We start from the raw sequence: 26,607 nt of genomic DNA, 5'->3' as shown, positions 1-26,607 counted from the left end.
AAAAGTACCTGTATAATATATCTGCATTTTCTCATGTAAGAGATTCTAAGAAAATTGTATCACACTCTATTAAAGGTGCCTCGCATTTTGCTTTAGATCTACAGTAAAGACTCGAATGACATAATTGTACTGTAATAGTACATTACATCAGAGGCCGGGAAAATGAGGATTTCCGGCCAAGTGGGTATATATGTGGGATAGGGATACGAGGCCGGGAATCCGTTTTCACGCCGAAGCATGTATAGTGCTTTTCTCAAACATACAATGAAATAAAAAAAAATGCTCTAAAGGACAATATTTTATAAAAAAAAAGTTACTTTGCAGGCCTAGGCCTAAAAAATAATATGAAATCCCTTTACCGTCCTCTCGAGTTGTTGCGCCCAAAAAGCGATACTTCCCAGCGCATTTTAAGGAACGTAAAGACAATATTTCATTGCATGTTTGAGAAAATTATGTTTATACAATTCCCAAAACACCCTGTATTGTATTGCTTTTTAAAAATTTCATACATTGGAATCCATTCTAGATATACTAATTTTATCAATAAGTACGTAAAACAGCAAAATAATAGCTAGAAACTAGTTTAGATGTGTCTAGACTAAGCACATGAAGTCAATTGGAAAGTATGTCCTTTTAAAACACTCTGTTATAAAGTACTAGCTTTTACCCGCGGCTTCGCTCGCGTTACAAAGAGACAAAAAATAACCAATGTCACTCTCCATCCCTTCAACTATCTCCACCTAAAAAGTCACGTCAATTCGTCGCATAATATTAGTATAGATTTCGTTTAAAACATACTCGATAAGATAAATCTCGCTCTAAAATAAAATAACTAAATAAATAAAAACAAACCTTTAATAAATCCATATTGCACTACACCACACAATCACTTCACATTTCAATCAATCTATTTGTGTCCGAAAATTAACAAATCACTTATTCAAGTCTAATTACAAAACCACATTCACTGAGGAGTCATCAAGAAAGATGTTGTAATACGAAACACGATAAAGTTTGTCCGTGTGTCTGAATTGTTTGAAATGCTGTCTGTGTGAGATAGGATAGGACATTTGTATTTACTTAAAACATGTTTGCTTTTGCTTTGTTTTAGTTTAGATGTGCTCGTGATTTCGTTAATTTTGTTAGATAGCAAAACTAGAACAAGGATAATAAAAAGTGTAATATGTTGACTATCCTTGGATGTTGTTTCACTGGTTTCATCCATTTGAAACGTGTTCCTGATATAGAAGCTTTGAAATGAAGTAGGTACCTAATAAGTAAAGAAGAACATTGTAAAACCGCGGGTAAAACCGCGTTTATTGAGCTTGAGCGTGCTCAACGAGCTGTCATCAAGGTAATGCTAAAGAAGCCTTTTAGATACCCCACAGATTTGTTGTTTCGTGAAACTGGGTTCCTCAGAGTTAGGCAATTATTTATTCTTAATGCAGTTATCCGAATTCACAAACATATCAGTAAACCAGAATTTAATGACCTCATCATGAATAGACGCAGATACAGAGTACCAGTACCTACTGTCCACATGACATTCGCTCACATTCACCCATTTGTATACAAAGCAGTTAACAAAGTTTGCAATATAAAAGCATGTACCTTGAGGATTGTCAAATCTAAAGTAAAAAGGTGGTTTGCTACCCTATCTTACAGTGACACAGAAGACATTTTAAACCGGTCTTATGCTATACTTAGATCTTAGGCTGGCTAAACTTTAATTTACTCGCACATAAAACAACACACATACACATACACAAACACTTGCAAACCCAGAACGCATTGTCACTCAATACTGTACACTTTTAAACAATAAAATATAGTACTCTATAATTTACTTATTTTAACTTAGGTACATGTTTAAATCTAAAATTATATAAAAATGTTAATTAGTCATTATCTTAATTACTTTTAATTAATTAACAACTGTAAATGTAACACACGGTGGGCTGCAAGATACAGGCCTAGCCTAGTTTGCAGTCTACCGGATAATGCCTGCGTGTAAAACCTTGTGTTTTTATTCAATTAATAAATTTACTTTACTTTATTTGTATATTCGTGTTCGAGTCCTTTTTCATACAGTTGGCCCGACGACGCTACGCTCGCAAGACGCTAGATGTGAGCCCTTAAATACATAATTACCAGAATGGGTGCAAGACAATCCATGCCTGGCGGTAAGGGTATAAGAGACGAACTCTTGGTACAAGCTTAGAAAACCCTGACCTAAGATCAAAGCATGTTGGGGCAAACATTTTTTGATGATGAGTTTGTGAACTCTCGCATTATTAGTTGATAATTGTTTATTGTAAACAAAACAAAGTACCTATTTAGTTGTTAGGTACATGAGCAAAAAAAAAACAGAACAATGACTTATACAGGGTGGGGCTTGTAACAAAAGCAAAAAATTAAACTGTAGGCTATACTCCTTAAACTGACCAACATTTGTTCAGTGACTTTTAAAAATTATGAAGTCTTTAATTTTTTTATTTTTCATACAAAATAAATATTAGCTTCAATGTACGCCATTATTGTTGTCATTGACGTTGTCTGTCACACTTTAGACTTAACAGAATTCGCAATACATTACCTCTTAGAAAAAACTTTCAATGGTAATAAAAATCAAAATACAAGTTATTTTTAAAAGTCGCTGAACAAATGTTGATCAGTATAAGGAGAATAGCTTACAGTTTAATTTTTTGCTTTTGTTACAGGCCCCACTCTGTATATAACTTAAACTAAACAATTATTAGTTTGACTTTTTAGGTAGGTAGGTACTAAGTTATTCACTTATCCTTAGTAGGTATGTGCTTATGCTGAAAGTTGAAAATAGGGCTAGAAGGAATTAGTAACAAATTTTATTGAGTGCCTAGTGCCAACACGTAAACGACATATTCTCAATTTCAACAACATTCCACATATTTTTAACCGTCGCCTCATATCTCAAGAAGGACGGTTATCAAGTCGTCGTATGTTTTTTAACCGCCTTCCAAATCTCAAAGGAAGGGGTTATCAAGTCGTCTGTATGTTTTTTTTTTTTTTTTTTTAAATGTTTGTTCCTCGATATCTCTGTCGTTACTAGACTGATTTTGAAAATTTTTTTTTTGATTGAATGTATATGTATACAGATTGGTCCCATTTTTCTCAGAACCCAGTTCTGATGATGGGATCCTGGAGAAATCGAGGGAACTCCTCAAATCATTTGCATTTGATGCATTTACGTACGGAACAGTGACATTTGGTGCAGTGGAACTCCTGATGATGGTCAGAATGGAACTCCTCAAATCTGAACGGCACACTTATAGTGACTGGTATTTTTATAAGAACAGCATGCACTTACGTCCAGAACAGTGATATTTGGTGCAGTGGAAATGCTGATGATGGTCAGAACGGAACTCCTCAAATCTGAACGGTACACTTATAGTGACTTTGGTATTTTTATAAGAACAGCATGCACTTACGTCCAGAACAGTGACATTTGGTGCAGTGGAACTGCTGATGAAGAGTGAACCGCCCCTGGTTAGAGTTCCGTTCTGATAATCATTCTCATCTGTAAGTACTTCAGAATCATCCAGATTTCAAAATTGGTTCAGAAATGACGGAGATATCGAATAACAAACATTAAAAAATATACAGACGAATTGATAACATAATCCAACATTTGAAATTATTTATCATCAGAAACCCAAAGGAAGGCGGTTTTTTTTTCTTATTTTTTTTTTTTTATGTTTGTTCCTCGATATCTCCGTCGTTACTTGACCGATTTTGAAATTTTTTTTTTGATTGAATGTATATGCATACAGATTGGTCCCATTTTTCTCAGAACCCAGTTCTGATGATGGGATCCTGGAGAAATCGAGGGAACTCCTCAAATCTGTAAGGCATACATATGGTGATTTTTGTGTTTTTAAAGGAACAGCATGCATTTAGGTACGGAACAGTGACATTTGGTGCAGTGGAACTGCTGATGATGGCCAGAACGGAACTCTTCAAATCTGAACGGCACGCTTATAGTGACTTTGGTATTTTTATACGAACAGCATGCACTTTCGTCCAGAACAGTGACATTTGGTGCAGTGGAATTTCTGATGATGGTCAGAACCGAACTCCTCAAATCTGAACGGCACGCTTATAGTGACTTTGTCATTTTTATAAGAACAGCATGCACTTTCGTCCAGAACAGTGACATTTGGTGCAGTGGAATTTCTGATGCTGGTCAGAACCGAACTCCTCAAATCTGAACGGCACGCTTATACTGACTTTGGTATTTTTATAAGAACAGCATGCACTTTCGTCCAGAACAGTGACATTTGGTGCAGTGGAACTGCTGATGATGGCCAGAACCAAACTCCTCAAACCTGAACGGCACACTCATAGTGACTTTGGTATTTTTGTAAGAAAAGCATGCATTTAAGTTCAGAACAGTGACATTTATTTAGTTATGTTTGTTAAGCATAAGTTTTGAAGTCAAAGTTTGTCAAGCTTCGATTTCTTATAATATAATCGGATTCATGAGGAATTGAGGAAACTCCTCAAACCTTAACGTTATACGTATATTCATTTGTGTTGCCATCTAATAATCAAAGCATTAAAAGCAGTTTTAAAAAATACTTACACATTTCTACATAATCCAACATTCGCAAGTAGCTTTCACCAGAACCCGAAAGGCGACGGTTTTATTTTCTTAAAAATTATTGTTCTAAAATACAAATTACAAATCATTTATTCAGTAAATAGGCCACAGGGGCTCTTTTACACGTCAATATACAAGTTGAACTGAAATTACAATTGATAATACTAATTCTAACTTCTAACTAAAGTATTACGCTACTACAATGATTAGAGATGTATAAGGTCTCTAAATGTCGATATTCAACTAAAAACTACACGCTAATATAGAAAAGTACAAATACAAAAAAAAAGAAGTCTAAAAAGTTAGGCAAATAGGGATTCTAAAATAAACCAAATTAACATACGAATCTTAAAATACCATAAAAAGCAGATAAATCCAAGGGAAAAAGCTAGTTATCAGTCAAACATGATAAGCGCGACTATTTATAAAGGCTTTCGGTTCATTTGCCCACTACCTGCCATCAACGTATACTTAATTTGAACCTTGTCGTGAGGTAATAAGTTTTAGGTTACATGGTGAGTGGTGACAGGAGACGTGGACTATCTTGTCAGTCATCCTTGTTTTGGGTACATACACGCGCTATGAGGACACACACAAATCAAGTAAGGTACAGCGCGGGGGGCAAATGTAACTGATCTATTTTTTTCATGTTTTACAATGTTTGCATTATTAAATAGAGTGTCCACAGGTTATACAGGGTGCCCGGTAATTAATGGACAACCTTTTATCCACCAAGAGGGCACCTTATACTGGTCCAGAAAATCGACTTTAAGGTTTAGTAAAAGTCGCCTGGTTTTCGAGATTTTCACAATTTTTAAAATTTTAATACTACCTAAAATTTTAAAAAGTGTGAAAATCTCGAAAGGGGAAGGGAAAGTGGATACATGTAGAACTCAACATCATAGTGTAATAATGGAAAAAATGGATTACTTAGTTACAATTGCCCAGTCGAGATTTGCCCCGCTGTACTTTAAGAGGTATTTCTATAACCTAACTACAAAATTCATTAATTCAGCTTTCAAACAAAAAAAAACTAAATCTAAATCGGTTCATCCGTTCGGGAGCTACGATGCCACAGACAGACACGCACACAAGCAGACAGACAGACAGACAGATACGTCAAACTTATAACACTCCGTCGTTTTCGTCGGGTGTTAAAAATAGCTGGATCTTAATATGTAGCACATCTGTTAGAAATGTTGATCACCAGGGGCCCGTTTCTCGAAAGGTACAAGCCTTGTATTACAAGTGCGCGAACTGTCAAATCGTATGGGTTGTCAGAAACACACTTGTAATACAAGGCTTGTACCTTTCGAGAAACGGGCCACAGGTAGTTAACTAGTTTTAAAATTCCTAAATATTAAGTAGCTACTTACCTAATGTGGCGACTTCTAATCGATTCAATTGCATCATTCTCTGGTATGTCATTAGGGCTTTCAATAATATTCAATTTTGCAGCTCGCTGCATCCAGGTAGGTACCTATAAAATAGGTTACTAATAGATTCATATCGAATTTGACACAATAAATGATTGTCCTCTGTCTGTATTTGGCACAAAAAAACAATAATTTATTTTCCCCTCACTAGCTCGGAAACACGTGTTTTGTCCTTTAATACCAGCGGGTAAAAACGCATTTTATCCACTAGTGGGGAAAGTAATTTGACCTTGAATAAAGTCAAATTAACTGCTTTAAAATTGGTAAAAGTAGGTGAATCCAGTAATTAAGATGATTTACCACCTGTGGAACTACTGGAAGCAGTGATAAACGCATTTTTTTGCGTTGTAGTTTCCTGGCTATAGTGAGGGGAAATGTTTTGTGTTACACTCGGGTGCAAATGTATTTTACTTCTCGTGTGTTTCAATTCCACACTCGGCGTTAAAATACAACTTTGTCCCCTTGTATAAAATAACTATTTTTACAAGTTTTTATTTTTAACTTGGCTTGTTAGTATGTTAGTTTGGGTCAAAACGTAGAAGCTAAACTTGACCCACTTCCCGGTTTCTGATTGATCTGAAATTTTGCACACATGATATGTAAATCACGTGACAATGTAATATTATGGTACCATGGAGCCGACCTGATGGAGCAGAAAGGTGGTCATAGGAACTCTATTCACAGACACAGACACAGACACAGACGGACGGACGGACGCACGCACGCACGCACGCACGCACGCACGCACGCACGCACCCACGCACGCACACACTCACACACACACACACACACACACACACACACACACACACACACACACACACACACACACACACACACACACACACACACGCACATACACACACACACACACACACACACACACAACATTTTGTCTCTTTCTAACGCGAGCGAAGCCGCGGGCAAAAGCTAATAAATTATAACACAGCACCAGTCCATCAGTTTCTTCTTTTCAGTCGTGTCGTGTCCATCTTTTGACTAAAGCTATAGATCCATGGGGGCGTCCATTAATCACGTTATAGGTACGTGTTTGACTTATTTTAGAACCATGGTTTAGAACCATGATGTAATGATGTTTTTGATATTTTTATCTATTTCAGGTTTATAAAGCGTTTATGAATAGGTAACGCTGTAACGCTATTTAACTGTAATTGAAATATTTTTGAGAATAATAATTCATAATTTATTTATTTTTGTTACTTAGTTTTTGCTTACTTACAATATACAACACGCGTCAATTTTAGAGATTTTTCAATATTTTTCATCCTAGTTACCTTTATTGTAAATATTATCAGGGCGACGGGTAGGTAGTACCTAGGTTGAGTACCTACTAGGTACTCAACCGTACCTATACACGGTGTAACATTATGAGGAAACCGAGTAATTTTAACAGCGTTACACCTTTTAATATTAGAAGACTAAAATGTCATATAAACTTTTCTGGATTTCGCCAACTTTCAGAGCTATAATAATAAGCATTAAAAAAAAAACAATTATTTATTATTTCTCAGAACAAAACGCTATAAAATTTAGATGGCGATGATGGCCAAAAAACAAACTAGTAACTCACTGCAAAAAAATATTTCGTTAAAAAAAATATTTTAAGTGCCAGGTTTACGAATAACATTTACTTTTTATGTGAAAACACACCCAAAAAAAGTACGCAAAAAAAATTTTTGTTTGCCTAATTTGCTTAACGTTATATAACATTTTATATAGCTTTTGCCCTCAGAAATTATTACTTATTATTTAAGCTTCATTTCTTCTATAGTCTGGTTGTTTATTTATTTTTTCTTTCTTTTTCGGCTGACTGTACTTATAGATCCCAGCTGCTGGGTAAAAGCCAGCCCTCAGAAATGCGCCGTTAAAATCTTTCGGTCCCATCATGTTACACCGTGTATTACCAAAGAGGATTACGGAGTTATACAGCCTGACCAGAAATATAATGACTACGCGCCATGTTGCGGAATTTCATTAGAACTTTTTTTTTTTTTATTTTAACTATTTTCTTCATACTATACTGAACTGTCACCGCATACATCATAATAACAGCGCCCTCGACAATATTCATATATTTGTGGTCAGGCTTTAAGTCTTTGATTCAAATGAGAAATCCCAAAAGATGGTGCTTTTGATTTTGGATTTTTTTACCTCCGAAACCTCTTAACAGCATTCGCTTGGTTTTGTTTTTATCTTAAATGTTAGGAACAAGGATCGTTATAAAATAATAGATTTATTTTCGACTAAATATTTTATTAATTTCGCAAATAACATCTCTCTCACTCTCAAGTTTAACATTCGATACATTAGGTAATACTTATTCTAATATTCAATCATATGTTACAGTTATAGTTACACAAAACATAATGTAGACCTGACTTTAGCCGTAAGGCACTATAGGCGAATCTTTGAAATAAATTCAAAAACATAATCTTGTGAAAATAACACAGGATATAAAATATACAGTTAGATTGCAAAATCGATAGACATTAAGTAGTAATTAAATTAAAAATAAAAATTAAATAAATTCTCTGTTGTAACATTTTAAATAGACAAGTTTTATTCTGTCCAATTGAAGTCAAAGTAAATACGAAAAAAATATATAAATAGAGAGTTTGATCAAAAAGTAACATTGGTTCACGATTTCCACGAATCAGTGATGATTCGTCTAATTTGGTATTACATCATTTTGGTATTATATTATGATTATATATACCTATGTAGGTATTTGAAATGGGTGTCCTACTTGAAATAGAAAGCCGAATCTGTCTCCCAGTCGTGTAGACAAATCTACCTCAGAAAAATAATGTTAATTTGAATGCTGTATTATTCGAGATGTCCCACTACTCTCACTAAGCATCAGATACGAGTAACATAATCTGCCTTTTAAATCCCTCGGGCTCGCTATTCAGCCTCAAATTTTAATTTTAAATTAAAAACATCATATTTGGGTTTTGAAAGGCAAAGAATGCCCAACTATATATATAATGAACGTTCGTAGGTATACCCAATATGACTGCATATTCAAAAAGCTCTTCCTATTGGCATCGACACCTATTTAATTCATAATTTGGCCCCAACATATCAAAAACTGTAGTTCGCTACATAATCAAAATGGCCGGAGTAAAAAAAGTGGCGGACCTTACCGTCGCTGCTTTGGAGGAGTTTGTCATTGAGTTTTGAAAGGTAAAGTAAACCAAACAATAGGTACAAGTTTAAAATAAACGATCATATCATATTCAAGAAGACTGCATAATTGCATATTCAAAAGACCGTTAGTATTAGCATCAGTCGTAGCCATCAGATTTTACAATTTGTAATTCGGCCACAACCAAGAATCCAAGACATTTAAGAACGACTGCATAAAATGGCCGACGTAAACAAAATGGCCGGCGTTACAAAATGGCCGACGTAAACAAAATGGCGGGCGTAACAAGATGGCCGCGGGGTCAGCACGCGCAGGACTTGCCGCCGTCTCGGCTGTTCTCGCCGTTAGCGATCTTGTGGTCGAGCGCGAACTTGTCGCCATCCTTCCCGTCGCTGCTTTGGAGGAGTTTGTCGTTCAGAAGGATCTGGAATGAAACGATAGCGATAGCGTTAGGTATGTATTTGCAATATGATATTGCAACAATGAGTGAAATAAACAAAGTACAGATGTAGTGCGAAAAGAGTTGTCTTCGTATTGTTACGGAAACGTACGAACGTGTCATGCTATTTCAGTCAGTCTCAATACAAGATGTACTGACATTGACTGAACTAGCATGACAAATACGAACGTTTCCGAAGGAAACCCTTTTCGCACTACATCTGTAGCCTATTCTAAACAAAAAATGTTTAATTATACATTTTTTGGATGTGATACGAACTTGATTTAAGTACCTTGATCAATATGCTATCGGAATCGGAATAATGCGAGTCATCATGTCTTGTTGAGATTGTTGAACTTCTAATTGGATCTTCTTCTTGCAATCGGATCACGGTTAAATTTGTTTTTGGACATGGAACACGTTTTTAAAAAAAATCATCATTTAATTATAGTCTACCTATGAAATAAAACTATGGAAACGGACCAAACCTACTTGGCCAAATTAAGTACCTACCTACTACGATAAAAGCAATGTCAAATTATAAAGGAAACATATGATTAATCTAAACATGATTAAATATACCGTATATAATTAAAAAACAAGCAACGTATCCCGAGAATTGAATACCTTCTAAATTCTAAACAAGAAGACCTTTCCATAAATTACATCAAATGAATGACTTCCAAGATAACGGAGCGCAGTGACCCTTCCCGAAATCATGGCTAGTGTTGTCGATGTCGACTTCACAAATATCTTTACATACCAACACTCCAAATAGACGTATACGCGACCTTATTATCGTTCATAATAGTTGTCTTAGAGACGTGTATATATGTTTTTGGTATATTAGTTTGTATAGATGTTTCAGAACTTGTCCGTACAAAATCAACCGTATTCTGGTGAAACCAAATGTCGATCTAACATCACGAAAAAACGAGTTTTTGTGGGAGTTGTGAGTGAAATGAGACGAAAACAAATATTTATAGAACGGACGTATCGAATATGTTTCTTTTCGATTGCTTTAATAGTGTCGATTGGTCAGTAAATCGTTCCTACTTATCACTGGAAGTTTATCTACGGCTTTCCCTAGTGACGGAAAATTGAACATATAATATGCATATATTACCTACAGCTATATAGTCGCAAACTAATAGGTTAATAGAAAACGGCACCAATTTTTGACATTTCCCATACCAGCCAGTTCATAGGTTCTTTAATTACAAAGATAACCGTCAAATGATTGGTTTAAGGGCCGGTTGCATCAAACCGTCTGTCACCGTTAAAACATTCGTCTGCTGCGTGACGATGATGTGTCTGTCAAATGTGGTTGATGCAACTGGCCCTAAATGTTACAAAGTTATCTAAACGCTACCAAAGTTTTCTAAAGTTTAACCTAACCTTTCAACATTTTTCATCGAGCGTGCTCTTGTCGTCGACAGGTACGAAATGACAAGACAGATTGTTTTTTATCAGACAGACGCTGGATTTTGTATGTCTCTGACGTAACTAAGGCCTTGTCCAGGTGCATGAAACTTTTCCCCTCACTAGCTCGGAAACACGTGTTTTGTCCTTTAATACCAGCGGGTAAAAACGCATTTTATCCACTAGTGGGTAAAGTGATTTGACCTTGAATAAAGTCAAATTAACTGCTTTAAAATTGATAAAAGTAGGTGAATCTAGTAATAAAGATGATTTACCACCTGTGGAACTACTGGAAGCAGTGATAAACACATTTTTTGCGTTGTAGTTCCCTCGCTATAGTGAGGGGAAAAGTTTTGTGTTACACTCGGGTGCAAATGTATTTTACTACTCGTGTGTTAAAAAACGAGCAAGTTCAGGATTCTATTCTCGAACCACTCGCTTCGCTCGTGGTTTAACTATAGAATCCTTTCACTTGCTCGTTTTTAAATTCCACACTCGGCGTTAAAATACAATTTTGCCCCCTTGTATAACAAATAACTATTAAAAGAAGAAAATTGTATTAAATCCTTACCTTGTTGACTAGCGACCTCGCCGCCTCCTCGATGTTGATGTTCTCCTTTGCCGACGTTTCGAACCATCCCGCGAACCCACGCTCGCGACAGTACTCGTCCATTTTCGCCGGAGAGTTCACGATGCCTTCTTTCTGCTGGTCGCACTGAAGAAAATATATCGGATTAGACAAAGGACTTAGTTTGCAAAATTTTGTAAGTGACAAAAATGTGAAGGATATCAAATGGACAACTTGGACAAGGCTAGATAAAAATTTAGGTACTGATCTTTTGGGTATGCATGGTGAACAACCTTTTTTGTCGCTAGAGAGGAAAGAATAGACGAGTCCCACATATCGTGCGTAAGTTCTTTTTGAATCATAGGCCACTGCAGAACCTTTTCACAGTCAACGTCAAAAGTGACTTCTATGGCCAATAATGCACGGTGTCAATAAGATAGGGTTCTAGAGTGGCCTATGATTCAAATTGGTTGACCGTACATTTACACTCCGTCAAAAAAAAAACAGTGAAAGTGTATACATATACTAATTCGGCATCCAAAAGGTCAGCGCTTAACATAAAACTCTACGGCCCCTACGGGACTGTAAACTGCAAGTAAATTATAGCAGACTTTATTAAGGGGCAATAATGAAAATCAGAGCACCCTTGTTGCCATCCATTCACTGTCCTTAATAAATTAACCACTTCTGAACAGTTAGACCAAATGACGTAGCGTGAACTAATCTAGCTGTATGAGAAGTCTGTGTATTTGTGAGACGGAGGGCTTTTTTACCTAATACTTACATGTATTCTTGAGATATACAAAGGTTTGGTGATAGGGCAGCAAATTCGAGCCCTATTTACAACCACATTGCCCAACCTCTAACTTTGCTCCTTCTTTGACCCTATGTATAGGAAATCCTGATGCACCTTATTTTAACGATTAACCAGCAATAAACGCAAGGTTTAGCGATTAACGACCGGTGCCCAGCTATGCTTATTTACCAGTCAGGTTTAACCCGTCTGCACCGTCGTGTCTAGGTAGTTCATCTATTTGACGACTGCATCAAACATCACTGCTCGAAACACTATGAATCCTGCGACCTCTTTATCTTGTAAGTTTACTTATTTTCTTACCTTATTCGCCAGTAATATGCAAGGTATAGGCGATCCGTCCGGCAGCTGCACTTTCGTGTCCAAATCGTTTTTCCACTTGACGACCGCGTCGAATGTCGCCACCCGAGACACGTCGAATACTATGAAGGCGCCAACCGCCTCCTTGTAGTACACTCGAGTCATGTTGCCGAAACGTTCTTGCCCTGAGGACAATAAACAAATGGTTTTTAAAATGGTACACTCTGTATGTATATTCATTTCCTTTTAAGCGCCCTGTTTTTCTTTCTTTTCTAGTAAGTAAGTAAGCTCTATCTGTTTAGAGTAGGTATTTGTCTATCTGTACTGTACGGAAACTACTGGCCCCGTAGCCGAATGGCATTTCTGCGACGCGAAACGCCACCGAAACGAGGCAGAAATATAGTCTGGCTCTGTCGCGCCAATACGCAAGAGCGATGGAGATAGACAGTTAGATAGCTACGAAAGAGATAATATCGTGGGCGTTTCGTGGGCGTTTGTGCATTCGGCTACGCAGGCAGGATATAAATCAGGATAGGAAAGGTTTTTATCACAAATATCATCCACGAGGACAGAATAGATTATAAGTAAAATATTGGGTCTGACAAGTCTGACAACAATATATCCTTTAGTCTAAAATTTAGAGCGACGACAAATAATCAAGAGAGAGAGGTATTTTCAATTGTCAGGGACAAGCTCTGATAGACTGCTCAGACTAAGAACATCAACCCATTGCTTACTTGAAGATTATGGAATCATTATAATGATGGACAAGCTCAACAGAAAGAAGAGAGCAACTATAACACCGAAGGCGACGATAGTAACATTGCCTAGTTCATCTTCCATCATTTTGAATCCTTAAATCTTGATCTTCTACACTGACTTTACTAGGAGCTAGGACTGTCACTATCACTTTGACATTAAATATAGTTTTTATTCATTGTCATGCTACAGTAAAAAGTTTGAATAAGGCAGCATTATCGTCGTCGAGATTTGAGATGATTTGAGAGATCAACGCGAATCTCACTCAGGCACTGGTCCCACAAGAGCTAGAAACTATGAGCTATTGGCTATAAAAACGAACAAAGGATAAGCACTCCCGTGTAAATAACAGAGAGACGGCGATGTTTATAGTTACTCGCCCAGCGGTGAGCTATCAATGTCGCCGTGTCTCTTTTATTTGCACGGGAATGCTTATCTTTTGTTCGTTTTTATAGCCGATAGCTCATAGCTTACTAACTTGCGATGGGACCAGTGCCTCAAACAGACATAAAGAATAACATTTGAGGAAGATTTTTTGACATATTTACTAAGGCCAAGAGTGGGTCAGTCAGACTTCACAGGTGAACTGCTGATAACTGCAATATCGCACCGTTGCAACCCAAGCCGTTGCTAGACAGTATTGTCGACTTTGTACCAATTCAAGACTTTTAATTTTAACACGCAGTTCAGTCCTACAACGTTCTTTGCACACACTTGTTCTGGTATGCTCTTCGAAGACGAGACCATTCCATGGTATTAGACTATTGGTTTGAAAATTACCTGCAATATCCCATAGTTGCAGCCTTATGACTGTGTTGGCGTCCCAATTCAAAACTTTTAAAGCAAAGTCCACTCCTATAGTAGCACGGTAGTGTTGACTGAAGAACTGATGGACATATCGTTTGATGATAGATGTCTTTCCTGTGCCAAGTTCTCCGATGACCAGGATCTTGTAGAGGTGCTCGCGTCGCTCCGCGCTGGGTGAGGCGTGGGACTGGAAGAGAAACATATGTTAGAATGAGGTAGAATGAAAGGTCTACACGAACTCATGGAATGCGTAGGCTAATGCGTAGCATGTTCAGAAATTGCAAGTAAAAAGTTGCACTTTATCCACAAAGTTTGTGTGACTTTAAAACACTTACAATTGCAATAATTATGAAATGTGTTTTAAGTAATCCAATTAGATATGTAACGTCAATAGCATATTTTTCAAGTCGTCATTAGAAAAAGGGAGTTAACTTAAACAAGCAGTTTAAGTAGTAGATGGTCTTAATTACCTACTAGCGCCACTAATACTTACACTTGAAGCGTTTGTTTTAATTAGGTGCATCGTATACTTTATTCCCAATGGGGTGGATTTGATACCTATCTACACCTATACCAAACCTGAAATTTGTTATTGTAACTTGCCGCAATACTTTGAACCTCAAACCTAATTTCAAACCTGCGAATTTTAAGGGTTTTGATATGACTGAAACGGGTTGACATTACGAAACAACAGGCGGAATGTATTCTAAACTGTATAAACAGTTTGTCCAGTACGTTCTAGGATATGAACATGGTATTTCATTGAAAGCTCTCGTCTACCACGATTGAAGGTCCTGACAACGTTCTGGCCCCGTAGCCGAATGGCATTTCTCCGACGCCAAACGAAAACGAAACGTAGTCCGGCTCTGTCGCGCCAATACGCAAGAGCGATAGGGATAGATATCTACTAGCGTTTCGTTTCGTGAGCATTTCGTGAGCGTTTGTGCCATTCGGCTACGCACCCTGGTTTGATAAATATGCCCACGATCCATATCTTAATATGTAGGTACATATAACTATGTTTTCTCTATTTAAGAAGAACTCTTCTTTCGTAGACTACCTAAGTTAAATGTTAGGTACAATCCGGACTCGTTAAGTGAAGATCTATACGAGTACGTTGTACAACGTACAATGTACTATTTTATGAAACAGTGCATAATTTTATTTCATCTACATTATTGTTCTTCTGTAGCTAATAAAGAGAAGATTGACATCAATTAAAGCGGATCGGCGGTTGCATCGTTTGCATTGTATTCCAATCTATTGCAATACTATCGGGATGGACATTACTAGCGGTAATGTAGCGGTATGAGGTCTACGGCATTACGCTACGCATATAGCTATTACGACGAGTATTACTTACGCTCATTCGAATAAAAAACTGGGGTTTTCATGAACATTTTTAAATAATCATAGACTTCTTAGAGTCAGTCCAAGACAAATTGGCAACGATAATGAGCCTCGCATCGCAGGTGAAAATTGTTATTAAGACACTACAGGAGCGAAAATGCAAAAATGGAAAGGAGCCCCCCTTTCAATTTAAGAATTTTAGTTAAATATACTACTGATATTAACTAGATTTATCTAAAAAAAAATGTCCATTAAGAACAACTCACTTAAAAGATATTGAGAAATAGTACATTACGATACAAGTGCGTAAAAAAGGAAGTTCGAAACGAGTGGCGATAAATTAAAACACGACCGAAGGAAGTGTTTTAAATCGACACGAGTTACGAATTTCCTTTTCGCACGTGTATCGTACGACGTTTTTCAGTACAGGTGAGCCTCCGAAGTTTCGACCTGGCATATAATGAACCACTTCTCGCACTAGTGCGTAAAAAAAACACCATCTGTACTGAAAAAATATTTAAAATCGAGGTTCCGCTCTCGACTGTTTCCTCCTTCAAAACTTAATCAATCGTCACGAAATTTGAGAATCTGTACAACAATGAAATAATTTGTGTCGGACAGTTTAGATTTTTGGCTAATTGTTACCAATCTTTAGTATCACACCTTTTTTTGCGCCATAATGAAAAAGGCCGTTTTTGGAAATTTTTGATTTGCTCTAGCGTCTTTAAAAAAAAATAAAAAAAAGTCAAAACGGTGCGACACAGATAAAAATGATAGTAATAGTGTTGAAAAAAATCATTGATATAATTGAAATAATAAAGACCAAACTAAGATCCCGGAGACTTACTCCAGGGCCTTCGAATGTGAGGACGGAGCAGGTGGATCCATCCGTCACGCTTTAGCAAGTATCATGTGAGAGTGACAATTTTATCACGTTATCCACGTGGATAAAGCATCTTATCCACGTCACGCTTTAGCAAGTATGTCAGTGTGAGAGTGACAGATGTCTTATCCACGTGGATAAGTGATAAAATTGGCAGCATGATACGCCGGCTGTACTAAAGAAGGATTCCGAAGATTATTTTATTATTTTATTATTCATTAAAATTAAACCAAACTAAGATTGCGTCGTAAAAAAAGTAGATGAGTGATCCAACAAACAAACAAAGTAACTACACAAGCCCAAGTAAATAAGGTTATCGTTATCATAGGCAGGTACGCTGCACAAATACTGCCCTTAAATATTGTGAAATAGTGTTACATTAAAATATTCTACGAGATTACCTATAGTGTACCTACCAAACAGTGTTATTTATACCTACTCAAAGCATGATAGGTACAATCACGGCCTAATTGTTGATCTACTTCTAGGTCATTTTATACTGGAACGTCATAGCATAACCTATGCTTAACTATGAGATTTCCAGTATAAAATGAGCTCGAAGTGGATCAACAATTAAAATCTGTGACCGTACATAAAAGAAAAGCTATTTCGACAAGTTATTTTCAATGTATTCATACATTATGTATGTACAAGTAGGTAGGTACTTTTATATTCAGGCTCCTTTAAACATATAACACACACCTAAGTATGTTATGTACATTATTTTGACATAACAAGATAAGTACGAGATTTTTTCAAAGTCACGTATAGAAGAGTAAGAAAAAAAAGGAAAAGGATTTTGAAGGTTATTATTATATGTACTTATATCAGATTCATACACGACCTATCATTGCTAGGTAGTAGGTACGGCAACCGGATGACATTGTTGTCTCGAGAATACTAATAATTAGTAGGTACTAACAGAGTAGGTACTCTGATAAGGAAAAAACTTATCTAAGGTCGAAGACTCCGTGACTGAGACGCGTCTTCCGTAAGAAATGACCTCAATATTCCGTTACTAACGAAAAAATATTTCATTATGTTAGGTATTATTTCAAAATGATGCTACTTTGACAGTTAATACTTGTCGAATAAGGCCCCATGATATGTTATTATTCTGTTGACATAAACCAAATCTGTCAACAAAATTACTACCTGACCCGATTGGAATAAATTGTTTGCGCTTTGAAGTAATTTTAAATTGCTACTATTTATTTTTATGTTAAACTACATAAGTACTGCACTGCTGAGGAAAAGCCTTGCTTAATTTCCGCTATTTTCATCATATTTGAAATAGTAAGTAGGTACTTAGGCATTTCATCTTCAAGAAAATTTCATCAAATTCAAAAGCAGTACAATAGGCAGACCGCAGACCCCCTAAACACACACTTGAATTCACATAACAATTCAAACACTTTACCAAAAAACTCACACTAAAAGCACTTAAACAAAAAACTTACATTGGTCCTATTCGGTTTTGGCGCCATAATAACCACTAATGAAAACCGAAATGCACTCAACTTAATACTCTAACCAAACTCAAACTGTCAAGACACGGAAAATCCAGAACAACTAAAGTCAAACTACTAAAAACACTGCCACATTCAAAACTAGAACACCAGTTAGGCACTATAAAACACCCAGGTTTTTTTTTATTGACGCATAATTTTGCACAGATACTAAATTAATTCGCGTGGAAAATAACTTGTTAAAAGTTGCAGGTCTGTTCCGTCTCGACTGCCAGCTATTTCTGAAGTGAGGGGTCTTATCGGCCATAGATAAGGCATTTGTCATTCACTGATGGGCAGCGGTGGGGTCCGAGATCGAAGTGGCTCCTTTGGGTTATCGGTCCACGGTGAAAATAGGTTTACAATGAAGGAAAAGGTCAAGTGAGTTTATAATTATGTATCTACGGTAATCCAATAAGGAATTACTTGTTTTGAGTGAGATAAGGATAAAGTAACACTAGTTTGAAGTTCTAATGCCATCATATAATTAGAACAAACCATGCATTGTGTAATTGAACAGTTATAACATTGTGACAGATAAGAAATTGCGTATTTCACGGAGATAATTAAGAATAAAAGGAATTTACTCGTAGTAGGCAGATTAGTCTTAATTAAATACACTAAATTTTAACTAAAATACCATTCTGAAGTTCTACATAATGTATCAATTTAGTAGCCTAATACATTAGTCGCAATAATTTTAATGGATTTAGATTATCACAGATTTCAATTATTTTATCGCTTGTTATTACAGAAAATTTCTACTACTTCACTTAAACTACGTGTGAGGGTTTTATCATTAACAAGTGTTAGATGTTATCAAGGCTGGTTAACTTGTTAACATTAATTCAATTATCTTCGTTAAGTAGATCAAGCCGTGAAGTTAAACGGATAAAAAGATTATAGTGATAGTATTTCCAATCAATAGTAAAGTCTTGGTGCTGACTTTCCGCTGTAAACGTGGAAACAATGTTTGCGATATTAAGAAATTGAGTGAATGAACGAATGAATTTGAAGCTTCATTGACATTCCGCCCACCAAAAGGTCTTAAGCGAGAAACCGAAAATACTTTTTCAGTACAGATGGTGTTTTTTTTACGCACTAGTGCGAGAAGTGGGTTACCTACGCCATTTCGAAAGATGTTTTGCCGATTATTGTTTCGCCAAAAACGTTTTGTCGAATCTACTTTTAAACGAAAGCTTGATCAATCGAAGTTACAATTCATCGAAACATTATTTCATCGAAATAACGTTTTGTCGAAAGCTTATAACATCGAATATTCATTTTTTCGAAACATTTGACTGATCGTACATATGACATGTTAATAATACCAGCCATCGAGTAGTAACCATAGCCGTATTTGTTTAAGCGAATATGGTCAAGTCTAATAACAAAAGGCCGCACAGCACCGCCACCTTGGATTTTTTCACGAAAGTGAGAGAGAGAAAAAAAAAACTCTTTTCACCTCAGCAGCTGGAAAGAGCCTACTTTGCTGCTTAAAATCAGTGAGCAAAGTAGCTATTTGCTCACTGCACATAATTATATAGAGGCGTCCGAGGCGCCAGACGGGAGAATGCCACTATTTAGTTATGTACAGTGAAAAAATGCTACTTTGCTCACTGATTTGCAGTGTGCAAATAGCTACTTTGCTCACTGATTTTAAGCAGCAAATTAGGCTCTTAGCAGCTGCTGAGGTGAAATAGTTATTTTCATGTGTGTCACATTTTGGACTTTTACTAAATGTTTTTGAATCCTGCTGAGGTGAAAAGTTGTATCTGCGACATGAGACCAAAGTTATTTACATTTCGTGACTTTTGAATCCCTCACTAAATTTTATTAGAATCATGAGCGCCCCGCCGGGTGTATTTATGTGCAGTGAGCAAACAGCTTTTCACCTCAGCAGGATTCAAAACATTTAGTAAAAGTCCAAAATGTGACACGCGTGAAAAAAACTATTTCACCTCAGCAGCTGCTAAGAGCCTACTTTGCTGCTTAAAATCAGTGAGCAAAGTAGCTATTTGCACACTGCAAATCAGTGAGCAAAGTAGCATTTTTTCACTGTACATAACTAAATAGTGGCATTCTCCCGTCTGGCGCCTCGGACGCCTCTATATAATTATGTGCAGTGAGCAAATAGCTACTTTGCTCACTGATTTTAAGCAGCAAAGTAGGCTCTTTCCAGCTGCTGAGGTGAAAAGAGTTTTTTTTTTCTCTCTCTCACTTTCGTGAAAAAATCCAAGGTGGCGGTGCTGTGCGGCCTTTTGTTATAAGACTTGACCATATTCGATTAAACAAATACGGCTATGGTTACTACTCGATGGCTGGTATTATTAACATGTCATATGTACGATCAGTCAAATGTTTCGAAAAAATGAATATTCGATGTTATAAGCTTTCGACAAAACGTTATTTCGATGAAATAATGTTTCGATGAATTGTAACTTCGATTGATCAAGCTTTCGTTTAAAAGTAGATTCGACAAAACGTTTTCGGCGAAACAATAATCGGCAAAACATCTTTCGAAATGGCGTAGGTAACCCGCGAGAAGTGGTTCATTATATGCCAGGTCGAAACTTCGGAAGCTCATCTGTACTGAAAAACGTCGTACGATACACGTGCGAAAAGGAAATTCATAACTCGTGTCGATTTAAAACACTCCCTTCGGTCGTGTTTTAATTTATCGCCACTCGTTTCGAACTTCCTTTTTTACGCACTTGTATCGTAATGTACTATTTTTATTTGTTTTTTACAACATGTGATATAAAAAAACCTAGGCAGGTACAGTCAAAACCATTCTAGGCTACAGCTAGGTGAGTAAACATCAAAAAGTCAAGTGACTTAGAATACTTACATGGCAAAAATAAGATACGGTGTTGATAAGACCGGGTTTTAGAGTGGCCTAAGATTCAAACTGGTTGACCGTGTATACATATATATATACTTGACGTTTTTAGTCAAGACATCGGACATATCGGTTTCTTTCTGACGAGACATTAACTACTAGCAAAGTTCCGCGACATATTAATCTACAAGATTTTGCTGTTGATTATTCGATAAAATATGAGCTGACACAGAAAACCACCAACCACAAGACATTCCTTTCACATATGATACTAGGTACTTTGAGTAGGACAAAGTTAAACCTTGAGCCAAGTATCATATTTAACAAAATTCGATAGGCACTGGATAATTAAGAAGTTATATAAATTATCAATGAAACAGGGGCGTCTTTACGTCATCAGCAAATAAATGTCAAAAGGAATTAGGTGACGCGGCGCCCATTTGTCTAATTACGATAAATTCGTCACAAGAATTGCCTGAACTAATTAATTTAATTATTAGTTTAAATTACATGATAACGAGCATTCTAAAAACAGGTAGTAACTTAACAATTGAGTATCCTATTAAATAATTGAAAGTAAATGAAGAAGGAAGCAGCGCCATGCCTGCTGCTGTCATCTTGTACTCCGAAGCAACAACGGTTGCAGTGGCCACATCTATTATCGTAACCTTTCAGTGTGTCTGCTCATTGCCCAAGACCGTACCTCACTTTGCATACCTATATGCCATCATAATCCTAGTATTCATTCCTAATACCCCCATCTCAAGTCACGAATTGAGACGCATTTTCAAAAGTAGACAAGACACGCGTTCTATTTGTTCAAATCCTGCATGCCCCGCCGATTCCCTGGAAAACGATGAAACGAAATGCTGTTTTTGAAAAAGTACGGCTAGTAATTTTAATAGATTTTAAATGTGGTAATGACCACTTGTTTTTGATTATGTTAGAAGAATTTAAATCGCTAGTAGTGGAGATTCAACGTAATTCACGAATGATACGCCCATTGTAAACGCGAAACTAGCTCATAAAGTTACCTACATTTTGTACAGAATGCCCTATAAAGTCCTCGACGGTACAACATAGAACGGGTGTCACTGTAACCGGGGATCGGGTGTCAGCCACGCTTCACCGGCGGCCTCCGAATCCGCTCATGTGAAAGTGACCATGGTTGTGTCGACTTGCCGGCAAATTGAAATGAGGGGGTTAGAAACTTTAATATGGCATGAAATATGCCGATGTCGTAAGCGGGTAAAGTTGCTTGCTATTTTGGCTAGGGCTTACAAGTATGTACTGCCTTGACGCCGTTTAAAAAGAAAAAAAAATAACCTCTCTTTTTTCAATTAATATTTAAAATATTAATTTAAAAAAAAAAAGAGTCATACGATTAAGTACAGTAATATATAGAGTCCCATATTTTCCACGACTCTTCTCTTTCCGAACAGACTCCATTAGAAAATAAAAGTAATCTTAGAAAAACTTCAACTTTAAAATACTTTTTATCTTCAATTTTAAATAATGAATCTAGAATTCCTAATACATTCTTTAATATATCTCGGTCTATTTTCCTACGTTATTTAGGTAGCATTAAAGGTAAGTATAATAAAATCGCGATTGAAGTTTGGGGTCGCCAAATCCCTGAAAAACTGAATGGGTACTTAAGTATTCAACAAAATATGGCTAGGGTGAACAGGCTTCTTCTGGGCGAGTTCACTCCATCGTAGGCCACGTCTTTACCTTTGGCTGGTCTGTGGCCAAGAGTAAGACCATTTATAATTTTATAAAAATGTTTGATGGTTATGAATACTGAAAATGGGATACCTGGATATCAAGCTGAAGTCTACGTATAAATGGACAGTTAAGCTAACCACAAGTTGCAATTTGCATACATAGGCACCGAGCTTAGTGGTTACGATATTGACTATCCATAGGTTCAGGTTACATGCCTCGTAGCGATATTGGAACGTCAAGGAAAATTAATTAAAACTTCGACCGATCTCCATATATCAACTCTGTAGCAAATTAGCAATGTACATTACTTAAATCGCTGGAAATTTTCATGCAAGTTGCCACTGAGGACATTCTTTTTTTTACAGTACGTCGGTGGCAAACAAGAATACGTTCCTCCTGATGGAAAGCGGTCACCGATGGACACCTGCAACTCAAGGAGTGTCACGTGAGCGTTGCCAACCCATTAGAAACGTGTACACTCATTTTTGCTGTGTTAAGTACATAGCAAAAATAAAAAGGAGTGTACAAATTCTAAGGAGGGTTCAGGTTGCTGACGACTCAAAGCACAATTCTCTTCAATTCAAGATTAGGATGTATTACGCAATGTTCTCCAACAGTTGACGATCGCTTCATTGATGTTTCAGTCACACTGGCGTTTATTATCATTTATCAACTCATTAAATGCCACAAAAACCACCAAAAAACTGACTAAATCCTGGTAATTAATGTTCAAAGAACAATACCGAGAACTTCCATGAGAATAGTCGCAATTTTGCAAACTTCTTCTCTGGGGTTTCGAATTTTGAATTTCGACCAGTCGATTTCGTATTTTTTTTATTCAACATTTCTCGACTATTAGGCTTTTAAATTCGTCTTATTGAAAACGAATTTCTATGGCTCGTATTGTAAACAGCATTATGCGTTTTCCGCGGATTTGCGAGTGATGAAATCGAGCGCTCAAATTTCTAAAATAGGCGCCGTTCAACTTCAAGTTTTTAAATATTCGTCTTGAAAATCAAGTTGCATTCAAGGTTAGAAATATAGAACACGGGCAGAAAACGTGCTAGGATATCGTGCTAAGTTCAAGGTTGATTTTAAATAAATAAAATGTGTCTATCTTGAAAATGACTTTGGTCGCTAATACATACTACAAACACTACATTTTTAATTGTACAAGACTCTTACCAAATCGGAACAAGTGTTACGCGTTGACCTGTCATTTAATAAGATACTAGCTTTTTCCCGCGGCTTCGCTCGCGTTAGAAAGAGACAAAAAGTAGCCTATGTCGCTCTCCATCCCTTCAACTATTTTCACTCAAAAAATCACCTCAATTCGTAGCTCCGTTTTGCCGTGAAAGACGGACAAACAAACAGACACACCACACAGCCCATAACAATAATTTTTTTTAATCCGTTACTTCTTTGTAGAATGGTGGAAAATTCATACGAAAATTACTACGAAAATATCCAGGCAACTGAATATTTTCGTAGTATTACAGGAAATAATGATTAATGATATTTAAATTATGCTATTGTCATTACCTATGCATTTTCCTACCTAATGTTAATTAATTAGAGGCACATTTATAATTCAAATAATCACCTAATTATGTAATTGTCGTTAATAATTTGCGTCAGCGAAAAATAATTGGTTTACTAAATCGGAGGAAAATTAATTTCTTTGATATTTTCTCATTAATTAATATTATTATAATGCCTGCATTATGGGAAAAATTTTGGCTAAAAATATATTTGACAATGAAAAATGTTACTGTTTTTAATTTGGTCAGTGCTCAAGCTTTACTAAACTACACTGACTGCTCAAGCTTTTGAGTAAGTATTTAACTTCTAACACTGCAGATCTAGTATTAAAATCGATGTTAATTTTTTTTCCTAGAATCAGAAAACCATTGCCATTATTAGGTAACTCATGTAGAATATTTCAAATAGCAAATTTGTTCTTATTTAATATATCTTTTACATATTGTTATATATTTTAAATACTATTGTGTTTGAGCTCTTTAAAGAATCAATGATGCATGCAGTTGGTGCTGTCTAGATTTCACAATAAAATTATAATAAAATATAGTGGGAAATCAATAGGAAAATTTGTTCAGCATTAATTTTAGTTAAGTAACTTCGGACATTAATATGGTAATAATCTGGTTTCATCCGTTTCGTAAGAGATAAAATCTTAAATAAGTACTAAATTATTGCGTCTATTGACTTTATTAAGTGGAAATTAAAAACGGCTTTTAAGTAGTACCTAAATGAAATAATAGTTACACAAGTAATATTATTTTTGTTGGACGTTTTTATGCAAATACATTCTAAATTAAATAACAAAATCTGACGCAGCAAATTACCTAGCACCTATGTATGATGAGGTGTCTAAATCAAGTGTCAATTCCATAAATACTTGGGTAGGAAGATGAAATTTACGGTGATAGGTACATAACCAAAGGATGTCATTTGAAGCAATCTACGTACATACCGTTCTAGTGCACTCGTAACATGCCCTTTTAATTAAATAAGTACTGTTCAATAACTGAATACTGTAAAACTAACCGACTCTCAAACTAAAAATCGAACACTTGCACAAACAAACTGAAATATTGCTACCAAAACAAGACACACAGGAGGCGAGGCGTGTACTCACGAATGGCATCGCGCCGAATGTCGTCCGCTGAAAACTATCGTGAAATGTAACGTACTGGGAAGAGGACGGTCGTCTCCGCGCTGAAGCCGCAGCACTCGCACACGGTCAGGTAGCACTCGTCAGCCGCCTCCTCGAAGGTCATGGCGCGCGCGCATCGCTCGGCTCTCCCGCGCCCACTGACGCCTCCCGCATCGCGCGCCCCAACACTCACCGGCGACTCCGGTTTTTCCTCGTCGAGCAGGTCTCCGTAGGGCGGCATCGCGTCCGCGTACCCCTCCTCTTCGGTGTCGTTGTTGTCGCGCGACTGCGACGGCGTCGGCGAGTGCGCGGGCGCCGACGCCAGCCGCACGCGCGCCAGCGCCACCGCCTCCTCCAGCGACCCCACTCCCGGCTCGCCCCCGCCCTCTCCGTCGTCGTGGTCCTCCGAGAGACACGCGGACGCCTGCGCCACGAACGCGATGCGCCGCCGCAGCGCGCTCCCGGGACTCGGCGCCCGCGGCTCCACCGGCTTCTCCATCTCGATCACGCTCTTGCTGCGCTTCCACGCGGCCTTCGTGAAGGGGCGCGTCGCGACCGCGTGCTCCACGGCTATGGCAGTGAACGGTGGCTCCGGCATCACGGGACTTATGGGCGTGCTCGGTTCCGGTTCGACGAGCGGCGGCTCCGGGGCGGGCTCCGGAGCGCTCTGGACGGGTTCGGGAGGCGGGGTCGGGACGGGAGAGGACCCCGCACCGTCGCGTTTCCTCCCGATACTCCCCATTCGCTTCAACAGGCCGCCTTTCTTTTTTTCCTCGCGCGGCGACCCGTCCGTACTCCGCGAGGCGCCGGACGCGTCGCTCGCCGCGTCCGCGCGCAGCTTCTTGTTTTTCTTGCGCATCGTGCGCTCGTCTCGAACGATCTCGCCGTCTGAGGCGGAGGACTTAGTGGAGCCGGAGCGTTTGATAGATCCGATATGGAAGGGCGAACCGGACCGGAACGGCGAGCGCAGCGTGTGTAGCGTGCGGCGGAGGCGCGAGGGCCCGCTGGCGCCGGCCACGGGCACGGGCGCGGAGGGCGCGAGCGCGGGGGAGGGCGGCTGCGGGGGCTCCGAGTCTCGCATGGTGGTGGCGCGAGCGCGGCGCGCAGACTGCCGGCCAGCGAGGTTCTGGCTCCGCCGCGCTCCACTAGGTAGCAAATCTCGGATAAACTTTCGACAAGGCCTTCCAGTCGGCCCCACTATGAAAGGGAATTAGGTTGAGGTTTCGTAACTGGCCCTTAGAATAGATCAATAGGAACGATCGCCAC

General features: G+C 37.8%; 2 protein-coding genes across 10 annotated transcripts in view; both read right to left on the bottom strand.

Moving 5' to 3' along the window:
- Positions 1 to 6,036, bottom strand: part of LOC125225417 (protein brown-like) — a 33,256-nt gene extending 27,220 nt beyond the window's left edge. For 2 of the 3 annotated variants that reach the window (XM_048129127.1, XM_048129129.1), the window contains exon 1: positions 853 to 1,010. In XM_048129127.1, the coding sequence (XP_047985084.1) occupies positions 853 to 867 (15 nt within the window). In that variant the 5' untranslated portion in view covers positions 868 to 1,010. Of the gene's footprint in view, positions 1 to 852; positions 1,011 to 6,015 lie in introns of those variants that run through there. The other variant, XM_048129128.1, reaches the window with a different exon arrangement.
- Positions 6,037 to 8,328: 2,292 nt separating this feature from the next.
- LOC125225362 (ras-related protein Rab-32) overlaps positions 8,329 to 26,607 on the bottom strand; it is a 30,565-nt gene continuing 12,286 nt past the window's right edge. For 3 of the 7 annotated variants that reach the window (XM_048129035.1, XM_048129036.1, XM_048129038.1), the window contains exons 2-5: positions 14,327 to 14,540; positions 12,791 to 12,972; positions 11,677 to 11,820; positions 8,329 to 9,668 (exon numbers count right to left, since the gene is read on the bottom strand). In XM_048129035.1, the coding sequence (XP_047984992.1) occupies positions 9,546 to 9,668; positions 11,677 to 11,820; positions 12,791 to 12,972; positions 14,327 to 14,540 (663 nt within the window). In that variant the 3' untranslated portion in view covers positions 8,329 to 9,545. The other 4 variants (XM_048129034.1, XM_048129037.1, XM_048129040.1 and 1 more) reach the window with 4 other exon arrangements.

Source organism: Leguminivora glycinivorella, chromosome 4 (genome assembly GCF_023078275.1).
Source record: "Leguminivora glycinivorella isolate SPB_JAAS2020 chromosome 4, LegGlyc_1.1, whole genome shotgun sequence".
Lineage (NCBI taxonomy): Eukaryota > Metazoa > Arthropoda > Insecta > Lepidoptera > Tortricidae > Leguminivora > Leguminivora glycinivorella.
Note: the sequence above shows the minus strand (reverse complement) of the source record. Positions and strands in the feature narration are given on the sequence as shown.